The sequence below is a fragment of the Salmo trutta genome, chromosome 10 (assembly GCF_901001165.1).
Source record: "Salmo trutta chromosome 10, fSalTru1.1, whole genome shotgun sequence".
Classification (NCBI taxonomy): domain Eukaryota; kingdom Metazoa; phylum Chordata; class Actinopteri; order Salmoniformes; family Salmonidae; genus Salmo; species Salmo trutta.
The window spans coordinates 1,707,638-1,734,181 of record NC_042966.1 but is presented as its reverse complement, the minus strand read 5'-3'; the positions used below and the strand labels follow the sequence as shown (position 1 = coordinate 1,734,181).

The 26,544-nt window shown below is 43.0% G+C and overlaps 1 protein-coding gene and 1 long non-coding RNA gene across 2 annotated transcripts; both read left to right on the top strand.

Annotated features, from left to right (window-relative positions):
* The first annotated feature begins 11,989 nt into the window (after positions 1-11,989).
* On the top strand, positions 11,990-12,754 carry LOC115200824 (uncharacterized). The gene is made up of 3 exons (XR_003879601.1): positions 11,990-12,060; positions 12,478-12,560; positions 12,677-12,754. It is a non-coding gene; the product is annotated as an uncharacterized LOC115200824 (long non-coding RNA).
* Positions 12,755-19,350: 6,596 nt separating this feature from the next.
* On the top strand, positions 19,351-25,596 carry LOC115200823 (leucine-rich repeat-containing protein 3B-like). The gene is made up of 2 exons (XM_029763950.1): positions 19,351-19,702; positions 23,874-25,596. The coding sequence occupies exon 2, from the start codon at positions 23,957-23,959 to the stop codon at positions 24,752-24,754; it is 798 nt and encodes a 265-aa protein (XP_029619810.1). The 5' UTR covers positions 19,351-19,702; positions 23,874-23,956; the 3' UTR covers positions 24,755-25,596.
* The last annotated feature ends 948 nt before the right edge of the window (positions 25,597-26,544 follow it).

Below are 26,544 nucleotides of genomic sequence, written 5' to 3'. Positions count from 1 at the left end.
CTGGAACCAAAAAGGGTTGTTCAAAGGGTTCTCCTATGGGGGCAGCCGAAGATCGCTTTTAGGTTCTAGATTTCACATTTTGTCTGAGTGTAGTCAGGGTAGCCATTTGATTAACTGTTCAGCAGTCTTATGGGTGGAGGTAGAAGCTGTCTAGGAGCCTTTTGGTCCCAGACATGGCGCTCCGGTACCGATTGCTGTGCGGTAGCAGAGAGAACAGTCTATGACTTAGGTGGCTGGCATCTTTGACAATTTTTAGGGCCTTCCTCTGACACCATCTGGCATAGAGGACCTGGATGACAGGGAGTTCGGCCCCAGTGATGTATTGGGCAGTACCCTCTAGCATCTTACAGTTGGATGCCAAGCAATTGCCATACCAAGCGGTGGTGCAGCCAGTCAAGATGCTTTCAATAGTGCAGTTGTATAACTTTTTGAGGATCTGAGGACCCATGCCAAATATTTTCAGCCTCCTGAGGGGGAAGAAGCATTGTCGTGCCCTCTTCACAACAGTGTTGGTGTATGTGGTCCATGATAGGTCCTTAGTGATGTGAACACCGAGGAACTTGAAGTTCTTGACCCGTTTCACTACATGTGAATGGGGGCCTGCTCGGCCCTCTGTTTCCTGTAGTCCATGATCAGCTCCTTTGTCTTGCTGACACTGAGGGAGAGGTTGTTGTCCTGGCACCACACTCTCTATAGGCTGTCTCATCACCATTGGTGATCAGGCCTACCACCGTCGTGTCATCGGTAAACACCAGCAAAATAAATTATGCTGTTGGAGTCGTGCGCGGCCACGCAGTCGTAGGTGAACAGGGAGTACAGGAGGAGACTAAACACGCAGCCCTGAGGAGTCCCTGTGTTGAGCATCAGCGTGGCAATGGTTGTTGTTGTTGCCTACATTAAGTCCAGTGTGGATGTTGTCTGTAATCCATGGCTTCTGGTTGGGATATGTACTGTGGGGACGACATCGTCGATGCACTTACTAATGAAGTTGTGACTGATGTGGTAAACTCCTCAATGCCTTTGGATGAATCACGGAACATATGTATTCCAGTCTGTGCAAACAAAACAGTCCTGTAGCTTACATAGTAAACAGATAGTGATCATCCTATATCATATACAAAGTTTACACATCCTGAAACATGAATACATGATTTTAACATTGAGCACGTGATTTTAACATGAACACATGATTTTAACATGAACACATGATTTTAACATTGAGCACGTGATTTTAACATTGAGCACGTGATTTTAACATCGAGCACGTGATTTTAACATGAACACATGATTTTAACATTGAGCACGTGATTTTAACATTGAGCACATGATTTTAACATTGAGCACGTGATTTTAATATTGAACACATGATTTTAACATTGAGCACGTGATTTTAACATTGAACACATGATTTTAACATTGAGCACGTGATTCTAACATTGAACACATGATTTTAACATTGAACACATGATTTTAACATTGAGCACGTGATTTTAACATTGATTTTAACATTGAGCACGTGATTTTAACATTGAGCACGTGATTTTAACATTGAACACATTATTTAACATTGAACACATGATTTTAACATTGAGCATGTGATTTTAACATTGATTTTAACATTGAGCACGTGATTTTAACATTGAACACATTATTTAACATTGAACACATGATTTTAACATTGAACACATGATTTAAACATTGAACACATGATTTTAACATTGAGCATGTGATTTTAACATTGATTTTAACATTGAGCACGTGATTTTAACATTGAACACATGATTTTAATATTGAACACATGATTTTAACATTGAGCAGGTGATTTTAACATTGAACACATGATTTTCACATTGAGGACGTGATTTTAAGACCCACTCCTGAATTGCCCAAGCCACTCCCAGAATAAGTGCATTTGGTTAGGTACACATGCAGTGACCTTTGAAGTGCATGCCCCTCCTTGCCTCTCTTTGTGAATATGCTTAAGACAATTAGAGGGTGAGAAATATTAGTCATGTTGAAAGAGAATTATAGGAAACAGGGTCAAGCATCTCTTTCCTGTCCCCAAAGCAAAGGCTAACATAATAATTTCTCAATGTGCACTTGTTTACAACCTCAGTCATTCTTTAGATGATACCCCATACTGAAACCAGCCCAGTCAATGTAAATCCATTAGCCGCCAACTGTTGTTGTCCCACTATGTAAACATAACACGAGTGCTAGGACTGTATATAAACAAGGCCACAATATAGAAGTAAAAAACAGGCAGATGTTTTAAATTGATTTGCACCTGTTCAAATTGTTTCCCTCTGCTCCTGTTGACAGATTATATCTGAGGGTTTGAGGGACGTGAAGATAAATTAGACAGTCTGGGAATGGATGTGTGCATGTGTCGTTGTGTCTGTGTGAGTCAGTCAAATCCCCATCTCTCTACAAGCCCTTCACAAACTATCAGACACCACCACTTGATTCACAAATCCCTCCGGCCGGGTCTCCATCATTATTAAATTTCCTGCAGGTTTGGGGTCAATTCAAATTGAAGGCAGTCAGGAAGTGATTTATTAAATGAAAAATTCTGAAATGTATAGATTTCTAAAATAAATGTCTTCTACTTTTCAGTTGATTGAGAAGTCATTGAAAATAAATGCCCCTTTCTACTCCATCCAGAGTGGTGCAGAGGTTTAAGGCACTGCATCTCAGTGCAAGATGTGTCACTGCAGTCCCTGGTTTGAATCCAGGCTGCATCACAGCCAGTCGTAATTGGGAGTCCCATAGGGCAGCGCACAATTGGCCCAGTGTCGTCTGAGGTAGGCCGTCATTGTAAATAAGAATTTGTTCTTAACTGACTTGCCTAGTTAAATAAAGGTTAAAAATTGTAGTTTGAGTTTACTTCCTGAATTGACTGCCTTCAATTCGAATTGACACCAACCCTGATTGCCTGTGCATCTCAGGTCATGACTAACTGCAGAAGTTTTAAGAACTTTTTTGTAAGCTTGTCATATTCATAGCCCACTGATAATTTCCCTTGTGATGAAGGAATCATCTTCAACAATCTAGGAACAAGGTTGGTCTAACCAATAGAATTACTAGAATGGGTAAAGCCCCTGTGTCACGTCCTGACCAGTAAAGGGGTCATTTGTAATTGTAGTATGTTCAGGGCGTGGCAGAGGGTGTTTGTTTTGTGTGTTTTGGTTTTTTTTGGTTCTAGGGGATTTTGGTTCTAGTTTTCTATTTTTATGTTTCTTTTTCTATGTGTGGCCAAGCATGGCTTCCAATCAGAGGAAGGTGTCTTTCGTTGTCTCTGATTGGAAGCCATACTTAGGCAGCCTGTTTTTCCTGTGTTTTTGTGGGTGGTTATTTTCTGTATAGCCTGTGTGCCTTATGGAACTGTTTCATCGTCTGTTTATTTTGTTTTGAGTATTCTCTAAAATAAAGAAGGAAGATGAGCACTATACCCGCTGCATTTTGGTCACCGTTCATCGACGCCTGTGACACCCTGAGACCACAGCCTTACATGCAATATGCCTGACATGGTATTTTCGGTGTAATTCTATTTCTATGGCCTATGCATTTTCATACTTGGAAAAACACTTAGATTACTCAACGCCTCAATAGGGAATGTAATATATCACAAAGGAAACTATTTATAACTACACTACCGGTCAAATGTTTTTGTAAAATAATAGTGAAGACATCAAAACTACGAAATAACACAAATGGAATCATGTAGTAACCAAAAAAGTGTTAAACAAATCAAAATATATTTGAGATTCTTTAAATAGCCCCCCTGTGCCTTGATGGCAGCTTTGCAAACTCATTTTTGCATTTTCTCAACCAGCTTCATGAGGTAGTCACCTGGAATGCATTTCAAATAGCAGGTGTGCCGCCTTAAGTTAATTTGTGGAATTTCTTTCCTTCTTAATGCGTTTGAGCCAGTCAGTTGTGGTGTGACAATGTAGGGGGGGTATACAGAAGATAGCCCTATTTGGTAAAAGACCAAGTACATATCATGGCAAGAACAGCTCAAATAAGAAAAGAGAAAGAGTCCATTACTTTAAGACATGAAGGTCAGTCAGTACAGAACATTTCAAGAACTTTGAAAGTTTCTTCAAGTGCAGTCACATAAACCATCCAGCGCTATGATGATACTGGCTCTCATGAGGACCACCACCGCAGGAATGAAGCTGGTTGAGAGAATGCCAAGAGTGTGCAAAGCTGTCATCAAGGCAAAGGGTGGCTATTTGGAGAATCTAAAATATATTTGTTTAACACTTTTTTTGGTTACTGCCTGATTCCATATGTGTTATTTCATAGTTTTGATGTCTTCACTATTATTCTACAATGCAGAAAATAGTACAAATAAAGAAAAACCCTTGAATGTGGTGTTCTAGAACTTTTGTTGTTCATACTAGTGTATGTCAAATTTTCACAGTGAGGTGCATTGTAGACTTTGATTCGAGTGTTCCTCACAGATACGCCGACCTGCAGTAACTTTATTTCCTAAGGTGCTGGGGGAGAATTCCTTTAATATACTCTATTGTCATAGTCACAAAGACAAGGAAAGGCTTTGATCTTGGAGTGAGCTGGGAGCAGTGAGGAGAGAGTGAAGGAGGGAGAGACAGCGAGAGGGAGCCAGATGGAGCGAAGTGTAGCTCCTCTGATCATGGCACAACGTTCCCATGCCATTGTTAATACAATGTTACATCAACCTCCCGGTAATGTTCTAACACATACAGTATGCACCTCAGCTGAGTTTACACTTAGTAGCATTGCAGCACCACCATGGCTGATTAGTAAGTTGTAGGCACCCTCTGTGTCCATGTTGATGGGATACTTCGGGATTTTGGCAATGAGGCCACTTCATCTACTTCCCCAGAGGCAGATGAACTCGTGGATAGCATTTCTATGTATCTATGTCAAGTATGAAGAAAGTTAGAGGTAGTTTTGTGAGCCAATGCTAACTAGTGTTAGCACAATGACTGGACATTTATGGGTTATGTACTAGGATGCTAGCAATTTTCTTCAAACTGCACACAGATGTAAAACTGGTATCCACGAGTTCATCTGACTCTGGGGAAGTAGATGAAGGGCCTCATTGCCAATATCCTGAAGTAACCCTTTATGTCAAAAATTAAAGGAGGGTGGGTGGTCGGGGTGGATGGGTAGGCATATAATGAGATCATCTAGCAACCGAAAGGTTGCGTGTTCGAATCTCATCACGAAAAACGTTATAATTTTAGCTAATTAGCAACTTTGCAACTACTTATTACTTTCAACTATTTTGCAATAACTTAGCATATTAGCTAACCCTTCCCCTTCCCCTACCCCTAACCTTAACCCTTTTTGCTAACCCTTCTCCTAACCTTTACCCTTTAACCTATCTTTAACCCTAACTGTCACCCTAACTTTAACGCCTAGCCTAGTTAACATTAACCAGCTAGATAACATTAGCGTTAGCAATCTAGCCACCTAGCTAACATTAGTCACAACAAATTGGAATTCGTAACATATCATACATTGTAATACCAAATGGATGATGGACATCCACAAATTAATACCATACAAAATGTAAGATGTCACACTAAATGGAGTGTCTCTGATTACGTACAGAATAATACGAAATGATCTGAAGCTACGTTGTTAATACTGACAGACTACACTCCAAGTGATCCGATCCAATCAGCCGAGCCCCTACGGAGGAAGAGTAGCCTGGATCGCTCTGTGTCCAGCAGTAAAAAATGGCGCCGGAAGAAATGGCAGCAGTCTTACGGGCGCCTAACCAATTGTGCTATTATGTGGGTTTTTTTCGTGTTATTTGTAACTTATTTTGTTTCATAACGTTTCTGCCACCGTATCTTACGGCAAAAAAGAGCTTCTGGATATCAGGACAGCGGTCACTCACCTCGGATTAGACAAAGATTTTTTCTTCAACAAGCAGGACGCACAGGATGTACTTCGAACACCCGACAAGGCCAACATCCCCGTCATTGGCAAGAGAAAGAGACACAGGTGCAGAGGTACAGAGCGGGGTGCTTCGTAATGATCCGCAGACGGCGAGTGGGAAAGCTGCCGTTACCGTCAATATTACTTGCCAACGTGCAATCATTGGACAATAAATTAGACGAGATACGATCAAAAATATCCTACCAACGGGACATCTGAAACATCTTATGTTTCAGGGAATCGTGACTGAATGATGACATGGATATTCAGCTAGCGGGATATACGCTGCACCGGCAAGATGGAACAGCACACTCCGGTAAGACGAGGGGGGCGGTCTGTGCATATTTGTAAACAGCTGGTGCACGAAATCTAAGGAAGTCTCTAGATTTTGCTCGCCTGAAGTAGAGTATCTTATGATAAACTATAGACCACACTATTTGCCAAGAGTGTTTTTATCCATACTTTTCGTGGCTGTTTATTTACCACCACAGACAGATGCTGGCACTAAGACTGCTCTCAGTCAGCTGTATGAGGAAATAAGCAAACAGGAAACCGCTCACCCAGAGGCGGCACTCCTAGTGGCCGGGGATTTTAATGCAGTGAAACTTAAATCAGTTTTACCTAATTTCTATCAACATGTCAAATGTGCAACCAGAGGGGAAAAAAATTCTAGATCACCTGTACTCCACACACAGAAATGCATACAAAGCTCTCCCTCGCCATCCATTTGGTAAATCTGACCACAATTCTATCCTCCTGATTCCTGCTTACAAGCAAAAATTAAAGCAAGAAACACCAGTGACTCGGTCTATAGAAAAGTGGTCAGATGAAGCAGATGCCAAACTACAGGACTGTTTTGCTTGCACAGACTGGAACATGTTCCGGGATTCTTCCGATGGCATTGAGGAGTACACCACATCAGTCACTGGCTTTATCAATAAGTTCATTGAGGATGTCGTCCCCACAGTGACTGTATGTACATACCCCAACCAGAAGCCATGGATTACAGGCAACATTCGCACTGAGCTAACGGGTAGAGCTGCCGCTTTCAAGGGGCGGGACTCTAACCCGGAAGCTTATAAGAAATCCTGTTATGCCCTCTGACGAACCATCAAACAGATACAGGGCTAAGAATGAATCGTACTACACTGGCTCCGACCCTCGTCTTATGTGGCAGGGCTTGCAAACTATTACAGACTACAAAGGGAAGCACAGACGCAAGCTGCCCAGTGACACGAGCCTACCAGACGAGCTAAATCACTTCTATGCTTGCTTCGAGGCAAGCAACACTGAGGCATGCATGAGAGCATCAGCTGTTCCGGACGACTGTGTGAACACTCTCTCCGTAGCCGATGTGAGTAAGACCTTTCAACAGGTCAACATTCACAAGGCCGCGGGGCCAGACGGATTACCAGGACATGTGCTCCGGGCATATGCTGACCAACTGGCAGGTGTCTTCACTGACATTTTCAACATGTCCCTGATTGAGTCTATAATACCAACATGTTTCAAGCAGACCACCATAGTCCCTGTGCCCAAGAGCACTAAGGCAACCTGCCTAAATGTTTACAGACCCATAGCGCTCATGTCCATAGCCATGAAGTGCTTTGAAAGGCTGGTAATGGCTCACATTAACACCATTATCCTAGAAACCCTAGACCCACTCCAATATGCATACCTCACCAACAGATCCACAGATGATGCAATCTCTATTGCACTCCACACTGCCGTTTCCCACCTGGACAAAATGAACACCAACGTGAGAATGCTATTAATTGTCTACAGCTCAACTCAGTTCAACATCAAGGTACCCTCAAAAGTCATCACTAAGATAAGGATCCTGGGACTAAACACCTCCCTCTGCAACTGGATCCTGGACTTCCCGATGGGCTGCCCCCAGGTGGTGAGGGTAGGTGGCAACACATCCACCACACTGATCCTCAACACTGGAGCCCCTCAGGGGTGCATGCTCAGTCCCCTCCTGTACTCCCTGTTCACCAACGACTGCGTGGCCAGGCACAACTCCAACACCATCATTAACCTCTCTAGGGTCGGCGGGACGAAATCGTCCCACCTACGTAACAGCCAGTGGAATCCTGTGGCGCATTATTCAAATACCTTAGAAATGCTATTACTTCAATTTCACAAACATATGACTATTTTACACCATTTTAAAGACAAGACTCTCGTTAATCTAACCACACTGTCCGATTTCAAAAAGGCTTTACAACGAAAGCAAAACATTAGATTATGTCAGCAGAGTACCCAGCCAGAAATAATCAGACACCCATTTTTCAAGCTAGCATATAATGTCACAAAAAACAAAACCACAGCTAAATGCAGAACTAACCTTTGATGATCTTCATCAGATGACACACCTAGGACATTATGTTATACAATACATGCATGTTTTGTTCAATCAAGTTCATATTTATATCAAAAAACAGCTTTTTACATTAGCATGTGACGTTCAGAACTAGCATACCCCCCGCAAACTTCCGGTGAATTTACTAAAAATTTACTAAATTACTCACGATAAATGTTCACAAAAAGCATAACAATTATTTTAAGAATTATAGATACAGAACTCCTCTATGCACTCGATATATCCGATTTTAAAATAGCTTTTCGGTGAAAGCACATTTTGCAATATTCTAAGTAGATAGCCCGGCATCACAGGGCTAGCTATTTAGACACCCAGCAAGTTTAGCACTCACCAAAGTCAGATTTACTATAAGAAAAATGTTATTACCTTTGGTGTTCTTCGTCAGATTGCACTCCCAGGACTTCTACTTCCATAACAAATGTTGGTTTGGTCCCAAATAATCCATTGTTATGTTCAAATATCCTCTGTTTTGTTTGTGCGTTCAAGACACTATCCGAATGGTAAAGAAGGGTGACGAGCACGACGCATTTCGTGACAAAAAAATTCTAAATATTCCATTACCGTACTTCGAAGCATGTCAACCGCTGTTTAAAATCAATTTTTATGCCATTTTTCTCGTAAAAAAGCGATAATATTCCGACCGGTGTTTACGTTCAAAGACGAAAGAAAATAAAACATGGGGTCGACTCGTGCACGAGCCTCAGTCTGATGGCCCTCTGACCGGCCACTATCCAAACGCGCTAATGTTTTTCAGCCAGAGGCTGGAATTACATCATTCAGCTTTTTCCCGGGTTCTGAGAGCCTATGGGAGCCGTAGGAAGTATCACGTTACAGCAAAGATCCTCAGTCTTCAATAAACAGAGTCAAGAAGCTCAAGGAATGGTCAGACAGGCCACTTCCTGTAAGGAATCTTCTCAGGTTTTTGCCTGCCATATGAGTTCTGTTATACTCACAGACACCAATTAAACAGTTTTAGAAACTTTTCTATCCAAAGCCAATAATTATATGCATATTTTAGTTACTGGGCAGGAGTAGTAACCAGATTAAATCGGGTACGTTTTTTATCCGGCCGTGCAAATACTGCCCCCTATCCCCAACAAGTTAAGTTTGCAGACGACACAACAGTGGTATGCCTGATCACAGACAACGACGAGACAGCCTATAGGGAGGAGATCAGAGACCTGGCCGGGTGGTGCCAGAATAACAACCTATCCCTCAACATAATCAAGACAAAGGAGATGATCGTGGACTACAGGAAAAGGAATGGCGAGCACCACCCTATTCTCATCAACGGGGCTGTAGAGGAGCAGGTTGAGAGCTTCAAGTTCCTTGGTGTCCACATCACCAACAAACTAGAATGGTCCAAACACACCAAGACAGTTGTGAAGAGAGCACGACAAAGCCTATTCCCCCTCAAGAAACTAAAAAGGTTTGGCATGGGTCCTCAGATCCTCAAAATGTTCTACAGCTGCAACATCAAAAGCATCCTAACTGGTTGCATCACTGCCTGGTACGGCAACTGCTCGGCCTCCGACCGCAAGGCACCACAGAGGGTAGTGCGTACGGCCCAGAACATCCCTGGGGCTAAGCTGCCTGCCATCCAGGACCTCTACACCAGGCAATGTCAAAGGAAGGCCCTAAAAATTGTCAAAGACCCCAGCCACCCCAGTCAGACTGTTCTCTCTACTGCCACAAGTCTAGGACAAAGGCTTCTCAACAGTTTTTCCCCCCAAGCCATAAGACTCCTGAACAAGTTAATCAAATGGCTACCCGGACTATTTGCCTTGTCCCGCCCCCAACCCCTCTTTTACGCTGCTGCTACTCTGTTTGTCATATATGCAAAGTCACTTTAACTATACATTCATGCACATACCACCTCAATTAGCCCGACTAACCGGTGCCCCCGCACATTGGCTACACGGACTATCTGCATTGTGTCCCACCACCCACCACCCACCAACGGCCAACCCCTTTTTTACGCTACTGCTACTCTCTGTTTATCATATATGCATAGTCACTTTAACCATACCTACATGTACAGTACATACTACCTCAATTAGCCCGACTAACCGGTGCCTGTATATAGCCTCGCTACTGTCTTTTTACTGTTGTTTTTATTTCTTTACTTATCTATTGTTCACCTAATACCTATTTTTTTATTAAAAAGGTCTCCCCTGTTGTATTCGGCGCATGTGACAAATAAAATGTGATTTGATCCCCCGCAGAAATGTAATTGGCATAATACAAAAATCCCCAGAAAAATCTGTCAGTTTAAACTAGAGAAATCAGTTTTGCATTGGATATGTCTCAATCCACCGCATCTGCCTATGTCGCACTTCCGCAACTGCAGTGAGGGGTGACAGAGCTAGAGCGGTGTTTGTCAGACATCCTGAAAATGGGTCTCATCACAAAAAACTTTTTAGCTGATAAGCAACTTTGCCACTACTTTCTATCTACTTTGCAAGTACTTAGCATGTTAGTTAACCCTTCCCTTACCCCTAACATCCAAAAGATGACTCTCACGAACACAATGGTGTTCTCCCTTTTGCTCTACTACCCCCACAAGCGTATTGGGACTCGTCTGAAGTCGGTACACACGATCTACCAACTTCTGTCTGTTTAGTCCGAACAGTTTAGGCCACTAATATGACGCCTCTGTGGAAAGGTGGGACTCTCGAACACGTAGAGCCTGGTTGTTTTGCTCCAGGATGCCCACAGGCCTCACAAGACTCATATGAAGTTCCCCGGTACCAGTTGTAAATTTTAGGTATACTCTGCTAATGCAAAAGGCATTCACACATCATCCCGGGGGATTGGAAGGGATCTGATGCTACTTGCTCTCTTCCTCTTTCTTACTGCCTCCCAAATGGCACCATTTTTCCTATACACTGAGTGTACAAAACATTAGGAACAAATTCCTAATATTGAGTTGCACCTCCTTTTGCCCTCAGAACAGCCTCAATTCGTCGGGGCATGGACTTTACAAGGTGTCGAAAGCGTTCCACAGGGATGTTGTCCCATGTTGTCCCATGACTCCAATGCTTGCCACAGTTGTGTCAAGTTGGCTGGTCATTCTTGATACACACGGGAAACTATTGAGTGTAAAAACCCAGCAGCGTTTCTTGACACCAACTACCATAACCCGTTCAAAGGCACTTAAATCTTTTGTCTTGCTCATTCACCCTCTGAATGGCACACATAGACAATCCATCTCTTAATTGTCTCAAGGCTTAAAAATCCTTCTTTAACCTGTCTCCTTCCCTTCATCAACACTGCTTGAAGTGGATTTAACAAGTGACATCAATAAGGGATCATAGCTTTCACCTGGGTTCACCTGGTCAGTCTATGTCATGGAAAGAGCAGGTGTTCCTAATGTTTTCTACACTCAGTGATTGGGCAGTATACAGGGCAGGGACGTTGCTAGGCCTAAAATATTCATTAGCCCCCCCTAAATAAATTAATATATCAGTCAATATATTTTCTCTGTGATATCTTTTTTTTCGTCAACCGTTCCATCGCATCTTAAACTTGTTAAAGGGCGGGCACTAGGACCTGGGGGGGCTGCTGCTGGAGAGGCTGCTGCACGCGCTTGTGACGGTTAGGTCTACTTGTAGCTAACATTTTGGTTAACGTTAGCTACTGCTGTAGCTTGAGACTGCTAGCTAACAGTAAACTGACAGGAAAAGGCTCTGACAGGACGGATTCATGCAGGTAGGCTACGATGTGAATTTGTGGTAAGTTAGAACAGAGAGAGCGAGAGTATTCACTACTATGGACTTTGGCCATAATCAAAACTTTGTTAAACCAATACGTTTTTATGTGAGGCTGCCTGTAAGTTACAGTGTAACAGACGTTGCGAGCTAGCTAACTTTAACGTTAACGGTGTCTTTTAAATTCAACATAAGTTATGTGGCAATGATATCTAGTTAACGTCGTATTTAATGCAGTTTTGCTATCTGTGCCAGGCTATAAATGAGACAGAGGACGTAACATCATGCACATATCTTTTCATACTCAATTGCTTTCATTCAGTAGGCCATTGCAAAACAATTATCAGTAGGTCATGTGTAGAAAAAGTGTCATTGTGTTGATCACGATGTCATTGTATTGATCACGATGTCATTGTATTATCCTCAACTTCTCAACTGTAGGCTAGCTAATGACTAACGTTAGATGGATATACGGAAATACTTGAAGAGAGGCAATGCCAGCAGGTTTGCCAAAGGCCAATCCGGTGAGAAATTAAGGTTTTACCAGTTCAAACAAATTAAAACTTAAACTGATTAATCTCCTATTAAGCCTTGAGTTATTGTAAATATGAGATTAATAACAATACATGTCAAAACACAGCAGACAAGAATGAGGGGAAGAAGCTGGAGGCTGTCAGGGCTGAGGGAGCATGTCTGATGAAGGTTAGTGAGAAAAAAAGCAAGTAGATGTTTAAGCTTTCAGTTCAATTTGTACAGCATATGACAGAATATCTTTTGTTAGGCATAAATAAATTATGTTCATGATATCTTAAAGGGTCATGCAGAAAGAGAGGCTTCTAAGCAAGGCAGAGATCAACATGCGAGCTGTATAAGTGAGAGAGAGCAAGCATGCCCAGAGAAAGAGGGACAAGAAACAGATCGAGAGCAAGAGGAACAGAGAACATCCAGAGAGAGAGAGAGGGACAACAAACAGATCCAGAGAGAGAGGGACAACAAACAGATCCAGAGAGGGAGGGACAACAAACAGATCCAGAGAGGGAGGGACAACAAACAGATGCAGAGAGGGAGGGACAACAAACAGATCCAGAGAGGGAGGGACAACAAACAGATCCAGACAGGGAGGGACAACAAACAGATCCAGACAGGGAGGGACAACAAACAGATCCAGAGAGGGAGGGACAACAAACAGATCCAGACAGGGAGGGACAACAAACAGATCCAGACAGGGAGGGACAACAAACAGATCCAGACAGGGAGGGACAACAAACAGATCCAGACAGGGAGGGACAACAAACAGATCCAGAGAGAGAGGGACAACAAACAGATCCAGACAGGGAGGGACAACAAACAGATCCAGACAGGGAGGGACAACAAACAGATCCAGACAGGGAGGGAGAACAAACAGATCCAGACAGGGAGGGACAACAAACAGATCCAGACAGGGAGGGACAACAAACAGATCCAGACAGGGAGGGACAACTGTGACGACCCTCCCACTCTGTCTGCAGTATTCTCTCTGTTCTTGTTTCCTTATTAGGATGCCGGTGGGCGGAGTTGGAAGGGTCGTCAGCTAAATGGGAAGCACCTGGGCCCGGCTGTGTCCCAGGATAAATAGACCTCTTCCACAGTCATTGGGGAGACTCTCTCCATGCAGACACCTTGTTGTTTTGGTTGTGCTAGTTGTGGTATCTAATAAATATATATTTTTGATACTCCTTGTCTCCACGTTGTCTCCCTTTTGTTGCGAACTCTGAGCCGGTTCATAACAAGTGGGAGCTCATCTGGGATTTTGAACGGATTATGTAGGTGCATTGTTTGTATATTTTGTTAGTTTGAGTTTGGTGCTCAGTACTGGTTGCCTTTGTTTGTTTGGTTTGTGTGCTGTGTTGGAGAGAGTACATTGGTTAGTTTCCAGGCCCTGCCTAGCCTGGAAATGCTTGTTCTACTCGCTGTTGGAACATTGGTCTGAGGAGGTGAGTACAATCAGCTGTGTACCTCGGTGGGAGATTTGGATAGGGTAGTGAAACTTACTACCTGGAGCTATAGCCTTTTTCCCCTGATAGGCTTAGCGACGTGTTTCATTTTGGAATATGTTGGGCATTGTTAATGTTTGTTATTTTTGTGTGGTGTCTGTGGACTGAGCAGTTGTCTCGGGGGCACATCCGTGGCTTGGTGGAATCTACCAGCGTGCTGGGGGGTTACTTCCTTGCCAGCGGGCTACAGTGCATAATTACCCACCGCAAATCTGCATGAAGACTAGGGTTGAGTTATTGTAGGTTTTGGGGAAGCTCCATATCTCATCTCTTTTCTGTGGTGCCCGGTGTGATTGTATTTTCTCTTGTTGTGGTCTGGTGTGCTCAGCATGAATCGTTGGAGTGACTATGAACCGTTGGAGTGACTATGAACCGTTGGAGTGACTGAGCCGTTGGAGTGACTGAGCCGTTGGAGTGACTATGAGCCGTTGGAGTGACTATGAGCCGTTGGAGTGACTATGAACCGTTGGAGTGACTATGAACCGTTGAGAGATGTTGTTTGCGTTTGTAGATACGGTCTCTTGTGTGCCCTGTTCCTGAGTGTTATGTGACTGACCATTGTTTGGTTTTGTCATGTTCTAATTTTCCTGTCTGTTCCCTCCTGGTCTTGTGTTCTCCTTTCCTCTTAAACGTTGCTTCCTGTGCGCAAAGGTTGCTGAGGTCTGGGGAGAAGGAGGTTGGCTGGGGCAAGTGGAAGGTGAACATGTAACCTCGTCAATTTGGGACGCAGAGGCCTGTGTCAATTTGGGACGCAGAGGCCTGTGTCAATTTGGGACGCAGAGGCTGGTACGTTGTTCCGGGGTCCTTGTTGGTCCCCGGTTTTATGGGGGGGTGTGTGACGACCCTCCCACTCTGTCTGCCGTATTCTCTCTGTTCTTGTTTCCTTATTAGGATGCCGGTGGGCGGAGTTGGAAGGGTCGTCAGCTAAATGGGAAGCACCTGGGCCCGGCTGTGTCCCAGGATAAATAGACCTCTTCCACAGTCATTGGGGAGACTCTCTCCATGCAGACACCTTGTTGTTTTGGTTGTGCTAGTTGTGGTATCTAATAAATATATATATTTTTGATACTCCTTGTCTCCACGTTGTCTCCCTTTTGTTGCGAACTCTGAGCCGGTTCGTAACACAACAGTAGTAGTCAAGCCGCTGCAGCAACTCCTTCCAGAAATGAGAGTGATTTAGGTGACAGACACTGGGCCCAGACAAGTGAAGCTGAATAGTTATCCACACGAAAGTTTTTGTACACAGAAAAGGGCATTTCAGCACTGCTGGTTTGAGAAATACAATTGGGTAGAGTACCCTGTCCACAAAAATGCAGCTTTTTGCTTTCCATGTAGAGTTTTTGGCAAAAACATTAAAAAATATATTTTGTCAGTGATTGCTGCAAAATTTGGAAAAAAGCTTTTTATCTTCGGTAAACATGAAATGGCACAAACACACAGACAGTGTTGAGGCATGACAAAGCTATTAGGCAACTAGCAGTCATGAGAACATTGCTCAGATTTTAATATCTGCCCATGCTAGTGATATTGCAGAGAGAAGGAAGTGTCTGAGGAGAATTGTTGCGGTCACCTCAATGTTAGGAAGACGGACTCTCTTTCCGTGCCAATGACGAATCTAGTGAAAGCACAAATAGAGGGAACTTTCTTGAATGTATGGAGCTTTTGAAGGAGTTTGACCCTTTCCTGCAAAGGTACAATAGTCCATCAAATGCAACTTCTCTCTCCAGAATCTCAGAATGATATGATCGAATGCTGTGCTCAAGAGATTATGGACACCATGGTCTCTGAGATGTCAAAGTCTGGAATGTATGCCATTATGGTGCATGAGGCCAGGGATGAGCAGTCTGAACAGTTGGCTCTGTGTGTTAGGTATGTGACAGAGGGGACAGTTAAGGAGCGTTTACTAGCACTTGCAGAAATCAAGTCATTTGATGACCAATCGTTAGCAAATGAGTTGCAACAGCAGGTCCAAATGAGTGATGCCAGGCCTAAAGTGCGCTGCACAGACCTATGATGGTGCAGCTGTCATGAGTGTGTCCAAAGGAGGTGTGGAAGCACATTTCAGCATCCGGAGGCAAATTATGTACATTGCTATGCTCATGAGCTTAATTTGGTGTTGTGTCATACTTGCAGGGCTATTTGGGAGGCTGCTGAGTTTTTCAGTTTCTTGGAGAATGTGTATTTGTTTTTCAGTAGTTAACCACCACAAGTTCAAAGAAGCTCAGTCCAAACTTGGAATAGCATCAGCTGAACTTGTACAGCTCTCAAACACTAGCTGGGCATACCAGCTGCGGTCCATAAATGCAGTCCTGGACACTTTAACTGCTATTTTTGATTGTCTATCTGCCATTGGATCCCCCATGGCTGTTGGTCTAAGAGCAAAGCTTCATAAGTTCTCCATCGTGTATTTGCTACTGATGTTTCAGTCCCTCCTTCCTATAACTGAGGGACTACATAAGTTCCTCCAGAAAGAGACTGTAGACCTGGCAGAAGCTTGTTTTGGCAAACGAGCTGTATGTGACACACTGATAGGCAAACGCACAGATGCATTTGCCACAGAACTTTATGACAGAACCAAAGCACTCTGTGAAATTCACAATAATCCTGAGGCAGATGCAGCAAGAAAGTGCAAACAAAGGAAAATTTGAGATTTTGTGATGGAGACCTCCTTGGGTTTAGTCACAGAATTGTCATGTTCCCAAACAATGAAAACAGAGTTGTTGCTCCCCTGCTTGGACAGGATGGTTTGTGAGCTTGACCAGCGATTCTCGACTGTAGATGCAGGTCTGCTCAAAGGCATACAGGCATGCAAACCCAACTCAAACTTCCTAGATACATCATTCTTAACTGAGTTTGCCAAGCACTACGGTATTGATGTTAAAACAGAAGAGATGTTGGTGGCCAGAAACTTTCTTTCAGAGAGGTTGGAAGTCCTCCCAAAGATATGCTTGCTGTGCCTAACCTCCTGGATGATGATATGTTTCCTTCTCTGAAGGAAATCATTCAGCTGCTGCTCCTGTGAAAGGTCCTTTAGTGCACTGCGCCGGCTGCACTCCTGGTTGCGTAAGACAATGGGTCAGAAAAGGCTTGCAAGTCTTGCAGTCATGTCCATTGCGGGTGAAGTGCTTGGGGAAATAAGCCACAATAGTGTTATTGACCACTTTGCCACCTTTAAAAATAGGAGGTACACTTTGATGCGTCCAACCACAAAATAAGCATTACATTTGTCATTTATCAGACGCTCTTATCCAGAGCGACTTACAGTAGTGAATGCATACATTTCATTTCATACATTATTTTTTTTTTCTGTGCTGGCCCCCCGTGGGAATCGAACCCACAACCCTGGCGTTGCAAACACCATGCTCTACCAACTGAGCTACAGGCATTAAAAGAAACACAGGAGAAGCAGTTCTGTAATATAGATTGTAATATTTGTTTGGGATCTTACTTTTTTATCATATTTTATTCCTAATTATTTTTCAGTTTTTTACATTTTATTTAGCTCATTAGTTGAATTTAGTTTTGCCCCACTGTGGATGATACTGTTTGAAGATGTTCCGTGTTTCTGAATTATTGGGTTAATTTTGATCAACAATTAACAAAAAGGTGAAATTTAAATAAAGATTTTTTTCTACTGGTATAGTATGACCTGCATGTCTTTACATTTTTCTCTCTCAAAAAACATCCCAAAAGTATTTTGGCTAGATAGTACAGCCATTTTTGTGCCTTTTTGTTGGTGTTGGATGGATGGGGACAGAGTGGACTTTAATTTCTTTATTTGGATAGAATTTAAGTAAGTCATATTAGATCAGTGTCTAACACAAACTAGGAGACAGGTATACTTTTAGCCAACTTTGACCAAAAATAAGCTTATTTTGATAGATTTTACACCAGTTGTTACTCTAAAAATACATGATGAAAAGACGTTTTGGGGGCTTTAAATCAAATCCTGGGGGAGTATGCCAGAACCCCCTAAAAGAGGCTTAGCCCCCCCCCCATCCATGAATCTCTAGTGACGTCCCTGATACATGAAATTGGGTGCCATTTGGGACGCCGTCCCTCTCGACGATGAGAAACTAGTCACATTTTCTGCTGTTTCAGCTTCATATGCTTCATAATCCAGCCTCAATGATGTGTCCAATACATCACAATAGCAAGTCTCCCCGGGGGATAAAATACAAATGAAGTCCATTCTTGATCTATTTTGCAAACACAACTACATTCAGTCCATTATTCAGTCACACACACATTCTGTCATTAACATTGATTTGTAGGTTTGAGGGGACATTGTGGGGGAGTTAGTTGGGGTGTTTCTATTAATTTAAATTCCATTAATACCTTCTGACTGCTTTTATGGCAGCCACTCTCAGGCCCCAGCCTGTGTCTGTTATCACGGTGTGGTTTTGATTGGATGGCGTCCTTATCGGTTGGCAGCAGGCAGGAAGAGACCCGGACACAGCCAAATATCCACAGCACTGGCAGCGGGCAACACAGTACTGAAACGACAACCTGCAGATCAAACATGATTAGTCAACCCCCCTTTCTTAAAGGTGCAATCTGCAGTTCAAACGATGACAATGCAGGTTCCTCCACACTGTTTTGGTAAATAGCTCAGGGATGGGCTGGAGAAATGTTCCCACTCTCAAATTCATAGATGGAGCTATGAGCTAAGGACTGAATCAAAATGATAGTTTTAACCACGTTTTGCTACACTGTTTATTTACAATGACATTGTTTGTAATTCTTGGAGTAAAGCAAGCTACATGGAGAATGTAAGGTATTTGACTGACTGGTAATGCTCTCTCCTCCTCTTCCTTACTGCCTCCCAAGTGGCTCCATTTTCCCTATACACTGAGTGTAGAAAACATTAGCAACAAATTCCTAATATTGATGAGATACAACAGTTGAAATAAGCTCTTGAGGCATGTATAAGTTATATTATTCAAGAATCAATGGCTGTGTGTATGTGTGCAGTGTATTCTAATAAAACTCCAATATCAACTGTGTCATAACTCTTCTGAGAATGTTGAATAATCTCAGTTTACTATAGAGAATTTATGGGACCACAGGTGGGGTACTTGAAGTCTGTAAAGCTGTTGGTCAAAATACAAGCTTTTGGAAGACGAGTTATAATACCATACAAATGGAGTTTCATTATTATGTAGGAAAATGATTTCAGATTTCAGTAGCCTATGTCCTTTCAGTGTGTAAATGCATTGCGCTCCGTGGCTTCCGCTTGCACTATCATTATTTGTCATAATTGGCAGGATCACACAGTTGGATGAAGCCATCCATAGGCGGCCTCACCTTGCGCGTCGTGTCCCTGCCAATTTCCGATGGCTACAGCAGTGTTGCTTAGTTTTCTGGTTGCGTGGAAACTAAAAGGCTGCATTGAGCGAACACCCAAGTTAAGGTACAGTATTGTGTGCGCACCGTTGTCATTGTGGCTCTTCGCACAAGTTGGCCGAATTGCAACAGAGGACCTCATGGATGCGATCGAAAGTATTGGCGAATTGCAGTTTGGAGTGGAATGAATTCTGATATATTTTGACAATTTGAAACTGTGTCTTGAAACTAATGTGATTATGTTGTGTGCCACCCGCCATGCGAAGGAGAGGAAGAATGCTAAAGATGTAAGTGATGCTTGTGCATGTTCTTATTCAAAATGCATGCATTTTACTGTGACATCAATATACAGACATTAACATCTCGTTTTAAATACGGCATGCGGTGTCTGATAGGCTATTTATTTGAGCTACACTTTGCCTATAACGGGAAATAAATAACTGCAACGTATTTAATACATTCAGGCTCAGAAAAGTACTGTTTAAGAATAAACCAAACAGTATTAGCTGATCTAAAAGCTATCAATTCCCCAGGAGGCATTGGTGACACGCTTTTTGCTTACAATCACATTTCTGAATATTAAACCAGAGAAAAGGAGTAGATCAAATATTTGTGAGTATGTAAATAACAGTAAAGAATAGATTAATAATATCCGAAGTGGTAATCATGTCATTATTTATGATTAAGTCATTTTATGTATGAATGTATTGTATGTCTGAATACCCTTCAAAGTGAACAATTTAATAAAAAACTTGATGATCAATCCTTAAATAATTCCTTCATTGCTTTCATGGGGGGTAAACGTTCAACATGTAAATTCATTCCTGCAGCTGTACATTATATGGACTAATAAATCTAAATTATGTTCTTCTTAAAGGGACCATCTGTGATTTAAAAAAATAAAAAATACTTTTCAATTACTTATGTATGGTACCCATTGATTCTTGAAGAATATAACTTACAAATGCCTCGAGCTTACCCCATCACAAGCCAAAATATAATCTTGATTTACTCCATTGTTTGTAAACCAATGTAATAAAAAAAACACTAACTTTATAGCCCTATACTTTTATATATAATATCAAGTATGGTCAGTCCTTGTATCCAGAGGTATGTCTATGAATTTGTGAGTGGTTACATTTCTCCAGCCATATCCCTTAGCTGTTTAATTAAACAGTAGTGTGGTGACTTTATTATAGTTTGAACTGCGTATTGCCCCTTTAATGAAAATGTGTGTTCCTGTTTCTCTACCAGAATATATTATTCTGTAAATAAATGCACGAGGGCTTCCAATGGAAATCAGGCAGGCATTCAACAATAATCGGAGTCCCTAATCAGACACAAATGATTTCGTAATTTGGGCGGATAGGGAGCGAAGAGTGGTGTTTGGGGAGCATGGTAATAACATTGGACTCATATCTAAGTGTCTGCATCTCAAAATAACATATTGATATTTCCCTCAAAGCTGTTCTTGTTTCTCTCTCTTCTCTCTCTCTCGCTCTCTCTCTCTTTCTCTCGTTGTCTCGACAGAAAGATAATACAATTAACAATCACCCCAAATCATACACGAACAACTTTGACAATCCTTTGCGTTGAGGATTTCGTAGTTTAATTCCTCAAGGATTATTATGTTGATTAATAATGAAAAGGGAACCTATCTCATTCGGCTCAAGCTGTTGTTTGGCTGAGTTATGGAGCAAATTTTTAGGACCCGTTTAAATGATTACTCTTGCACACTTGGCGCCTGAGATGTAATATTGACTGCAGTCAATTTATGAACTGCCAAAACTGAGCTTTGGGCTCTTGTCTTGAGAGTCTTGTCAAATGAAATTATGAATCAACGATGTTTCCACGTCATTTCAACAAAAACATTCAATGTGATGACGTTGAATTACATTTACGTAATTTAGCAGACGCTCTTATCTAAAGCGAATTACAAGAGCAGTTAGGGTTAAGTGCCTCGCTCAGGGGCACACTGACAGATTGTCCACCTTTTTTCTCACCCAATTTTTAACCTAAATCCAATGACATGGTGACATGTTCTGTTGATTTAACGTTGAAGTCACCTTAGTTGACAATTCAACCATATGTAAATCAAAACTACACATTGAAATTACGTCTGTGCCCAGTGGGTTGTGGACAGAATTAACTTAACCTGATTTTCTAAGTCCCAGTGCAGTCAAGAACGTGATTTACCTGTGTTTATAGATCTATTTCCACACTGAGGTTGAAAGTGAAAATGATGACAAGGCCCTTTTAGTGTAAGAGCTGTTTGAAAATATTGTTTTGGTGGGAGGGAATTTTGGCCATCCATGGTGACATCACCATGTGTTAAATTAGTTAACAGACCAATAAGAAAGAGTTCCAAAACTCCCTGCCAATTATTTGATATTGAGATAAACGGATTGGACCTTTAATGAGGTTGTTGTTGCTCTCTTTCTCTCCTCCTGTTGTCCCATAGCTTTATCCCGCACTCACTCTTGTCTCTCCATCACCATATCAATCCCTCTATCCTCCATCCTCCACCTTTCATTGACAGCTATCCTCCTCAGCCCATGACATGCAAATATTTCCCTCTTTCCGCTATACATTTCATTAATCTCTCTTCAGTGTTCCTTCCTCTGTGTTCTTCTCCGTTGTCATTGTAATGTTACCTCCTCTCCTCAGATCTCTCCCTCTCTCTCTCTCTCTCTCTCTCTCTCTCTCTCTCTGTCATTCTCTCTCTTTGGACTCTCACAACTCTGTCCTCATGTGTCCAATTTCCTTGGGTCTCCATACCCCCGCCCCCTCCCTCCCCCAGTCAGTGAAATGTCAGGGCAACATGGAGCATGATGGAAAAACTACCACTTGTCTTACACAGGAACACCGTGTTACACCCCATTCAATTTAGGCAGCCTTTTCATATCCCTGGGCATTTGGTGTTATCTGTAGTCAGTGCTGTTCCCCTATATCATACCCTTTCAATAAGTGCAGACTGCAGACTAAAATACGTCGGGCTTCTTTGTTTAGCACTGAGGAAGAATTGGGGATAATCATCTGAGTGGGACTTTGTGAGGAGGAAGTACAGGGCAGGGCTGATAGGGACGGTCTTGATCTACTCTGGGTGCTTTGGATATATCTCTCATTCTCCCCAGACTCATTACAAGGGCTATTGCCCTGGCATTCCTTCAACTGGTCTGGCCTATTGCGATGAGTCTTATTAGGATGCGTCCCTTAGACGACTCCCTCCGTCATGTGATACTAAGAGGTACTTAGAGATCGATTTCATTTTTTAATCTGGGTAAGTGGATCTTGCCCTGGTCTCCAGCCATTTTGAAGAACCAGCCAAAGTCAGAGAGTTTAAGTTCTATTGTTTTTACAGGAGAGGATATGGCTGCTAGCACCACATGCTAAGGCTGTTTAGATTGCCTTTGATGCTGTTTTAGCATTAAGCCTTACAATGGTGTTGGATGGCCAAAATACAATGACGTTCCATTGACATTAAGTTAGTTTTTCCCTGAGAGGATTAGTAATGGGATAGCAGATGGTTGGTGTTCAGGTATTAATGAAGTGTGTTAAGGTGGGAGGACAGACTATTTTTAGAGGCTTACATACAAAATAAAAAGTGTAAATTACAGGACACACAAACAAGTTGTTACCTCAGTGTTACTTGCACTTCAGACAAAATGACCCTGGTTCTGAGCGCATAAGCAGTTTATTGATTAGCCTAATGAACACAGTGTTGGCACTGAATGACCAAACGGCTCTGACAATGTTACTAAATACAGTAAACAATTTCGTCATAACACGAAGAATATACAAAGCTCAAAGAGAATGATAGATTCTGGAGTCCTTGTTGGTAGAATGTTAGAGGTATAGTACAAACGGCATTCCCATTGTGTATAATATAGTGTGGCGGGTATTTTTGTGAAATATGTCTAAGGACGAAAACATTTTGTTCATGTCACTGTGGTGCAGACATGGATTATGTTAATGGTATCAGCAGCTCTGCACTGAAATAGGCCAGCACTGCAGGGATGTCAATTATCATAGACTCACGGTGACACCAAAGCTCTCTGCTTGATGCTTGTTTTTGCCAGTGTGATTTTTGATTTTGATCCTCATACTTTCCCTAAAGCTAGAAGTATAAACACGGTCTAGTCAACCAACTGTGCTGAAACAAGACTGCTAGATCCCCCTAACTTTCTTGAGCACATTTACATTTACATTTTAGTCATTTAGCAGATTCTCTTATCCAATAAGGGTTCCTTGCTCAAGGGCACGTCAACAGATTTTTCACCCAGTCAGCTCAGGATTTGAACCAGCAACCTTTCGGTTACTGGCCAAACACTGTTTATCATAGATTTTTTTGCATGGTTGGTGATGAATTGCAGCTACTGGAGGGTGTTCATTTGTACCTCTCCTATCAGTAGGTTGTGTTGTCTCCCTCCACCAATCCTGCTTCCTGTTTCTCTATAGGCTTGACAGCTATTGGGGAGGTTGACACTGGGTCCGCCCCTTCTCCCAGGTTGGTCTTCTCTGGAACATGCCCATATCGCACCATGCCCCTTCTGGAGAGTGGCTGGCTACTGCGCCACTCGGTGGTCATGTGTCTGCTGCTGCACAGCTTGGTGCTGATGACCTTCTGCTTCCACCACGCCGCCACCAGCTGCTCCCAGGGCTGCTACTGCTCTGAGAGCGACGGCCGTGGCAAGACGGTGCGCTGCAGCAACCTGCGTCTCACGGAGATCCCCCAGGACCTGCCAAATGACACGCAACGCATCTACCTGGACTTCAACCTGCTCACTGTGGTCCCCAGCAACGCCTTCTGGGACCTGCCCATGCTCAGCGAGCTGGACCTTTCAAACAATGAGCTGGCCCAGCTGGAGCCAGGGGCCTTCAGGGGCCTGGGGCCCTCGCTCACCTTTCTGGACCTGTCCTCCAACAAACTGGTCAACTTTAACCCCGAGGCCTTCGAGGGGCTGCGGGCGCGCACCAACCTGACCAACAACCCGTGGCACTGCGACTGCAACCTGCAGCTGGCCATGCCCCTCATCGACCTGGAGCCCCTGTCGCTGACGGGCATCGTGTGCGAGACGTCAGAGCCGCCCGACGTGGGGGCAGAGGGCGTGCCCTTCCTGCTGGCCCAGGACCTGGACCTGTGCGTGGTGATGAAGAAGACCACAGACGTGGCCATGCTGGTCACAATGTTCGGCTGGTTCACCATGGTCATCTCCTACCTGGTCTACTACGTCCGGAACAACACAGAGGACGCCCGCCGCCACCTGGAGTACCTCAAGTCTCTGCCCACCAAGCAGGAACAGTCCGAGGCCTCTTCTACCATCAGCACTGTCGTATAGCCCAGGGCCAGGAGAACCCAGAGGGGAGCTAAGGCTGGAGGGATAAGCCTGGAGGGCTAAGACAGGTGGTTATAGGGCCGTATGTGGAGGCGAAAGAAACCGCACACCTATTTAGGCGAGGTGCTGGCTAGCAGAGTAGAACACTTTAAAAAGAAAGGAGAGCCGCACACTCTTATAGAGCCGTAACCTAGCTATAGGGCCGTAACCTAGCTGCACCCACACCCCAGGCCATTCAGTGCCAGCCAAGGACAGCTCTGCCTGGCTGTTACGTGAATGCCACAGCGGCTACAGGATTTGTGCCCATGTATGCAGGAAGCCTGTCCAGACCTGGGCACCATACAGTACGTAATCCAGATGAATAATTCAACCAGAAGTGGCCCATTAAGAGTTTCTTTTGGCTGAGTGGATAGTCTGTCTGGGATTTAAAATGGATTAAATGGGATTCATCCAGTGGCGCATGCACCTTGATGCACTCTAATCAAAAGGGGACCACTCAAGGGACCTGTGATGGGTCCTTTGGACACGTCAAACAGCAATAACAGTGTAGCAACAAGCAGCAACACAAACTCTATTAACAACTCTGTCACTCATATCCTTCCATGTAGTATTATTGTTTTAGGTACAACATCCATACAGTATACAGAGTCTATAAACAGGGACATGTAGTTATTTTCAATTAAATCATGTATTTTATGAGTTTCATTTTTTATTATTGTTGGTTCTAAATTTGATTGGTCTATTTCTACCTCAAGAAATTCAGCAAATGTATGTGCATGTGTGAACTAGACCATCAATTGAATCTGCCTATACTGTATTCAGGCCACTGTACTAGAATATGATGCACATTAATAAGTAATCAATGAAACACTCATACCGGTAAAAGGCTTAGAGATCTGATTGATGTACTGTACTGTGCATCATTTTACACACACACACACAACAGTACACCTACAAGCTGCATTTCTGTTATGTATTTTTCAGTAGAAGGTCTGTACAGGAAACCCCTCCTAGCTGTACTGTAAGATCCTTTATTATTCTCACCAAGACAAAGAAACAGCCATCCCTGCGTACTATGGCACAATGATCCTTTATGCATAAATAATCCCTACTGTGATCCTACTGTGTTCCTTTTAGTTCGCTTCTGTTTCCTCTTGTTCCTCGTGATGCTTCAAAAACTGTGGTGCGAGTCCGCCGGGACTAAAATTGTCCGAAAGAGTTCATACTCACATTCATTAGATAGAATATTTGAAAACAAAGGCTTAAACAAAAATCAAGTAATTAAATGTTTAGATTTTTTTTTATTCAGCAGAACTAGCATCATGGTGGGTTCCAAGAAACAGAAAGAGATGAGATATGAGATTGTACTTTATTAATCCCCAAAGGAAAGAAATTAGCTTGTCATACCCTGGTGGAAAAAAAGCTGCTGGGACACTCAGGTAGTCCTAGTGAGAAAGTTTGGGAACCTCTGAGGAAGTGGTCGTCTATCCCTCTGTGGTGAGGGAAACACCATGACTGACTTATCATTACCTAGGGGTGAAGGGCGCAGTCAGTCTGCCGGTAGCTGAAATACACAAACTTCACACTACTGACAGCCATGACATTAGTGGTCACATGATCAGGAAAACATCCCAGACATATCACAAATAAAAGGAGAAAAGGAATAGGAAGCTTTAGACTATTGGGACGCCTCCTGCCTTCTTCTTCCCCCTAGTGTCTCTGAGAGGTCCTGGGGTCATGGTGAGAGCCAAGCTGTCTGCCGAGGCCATTCACCTGGGTTTTCTCAAAATGCA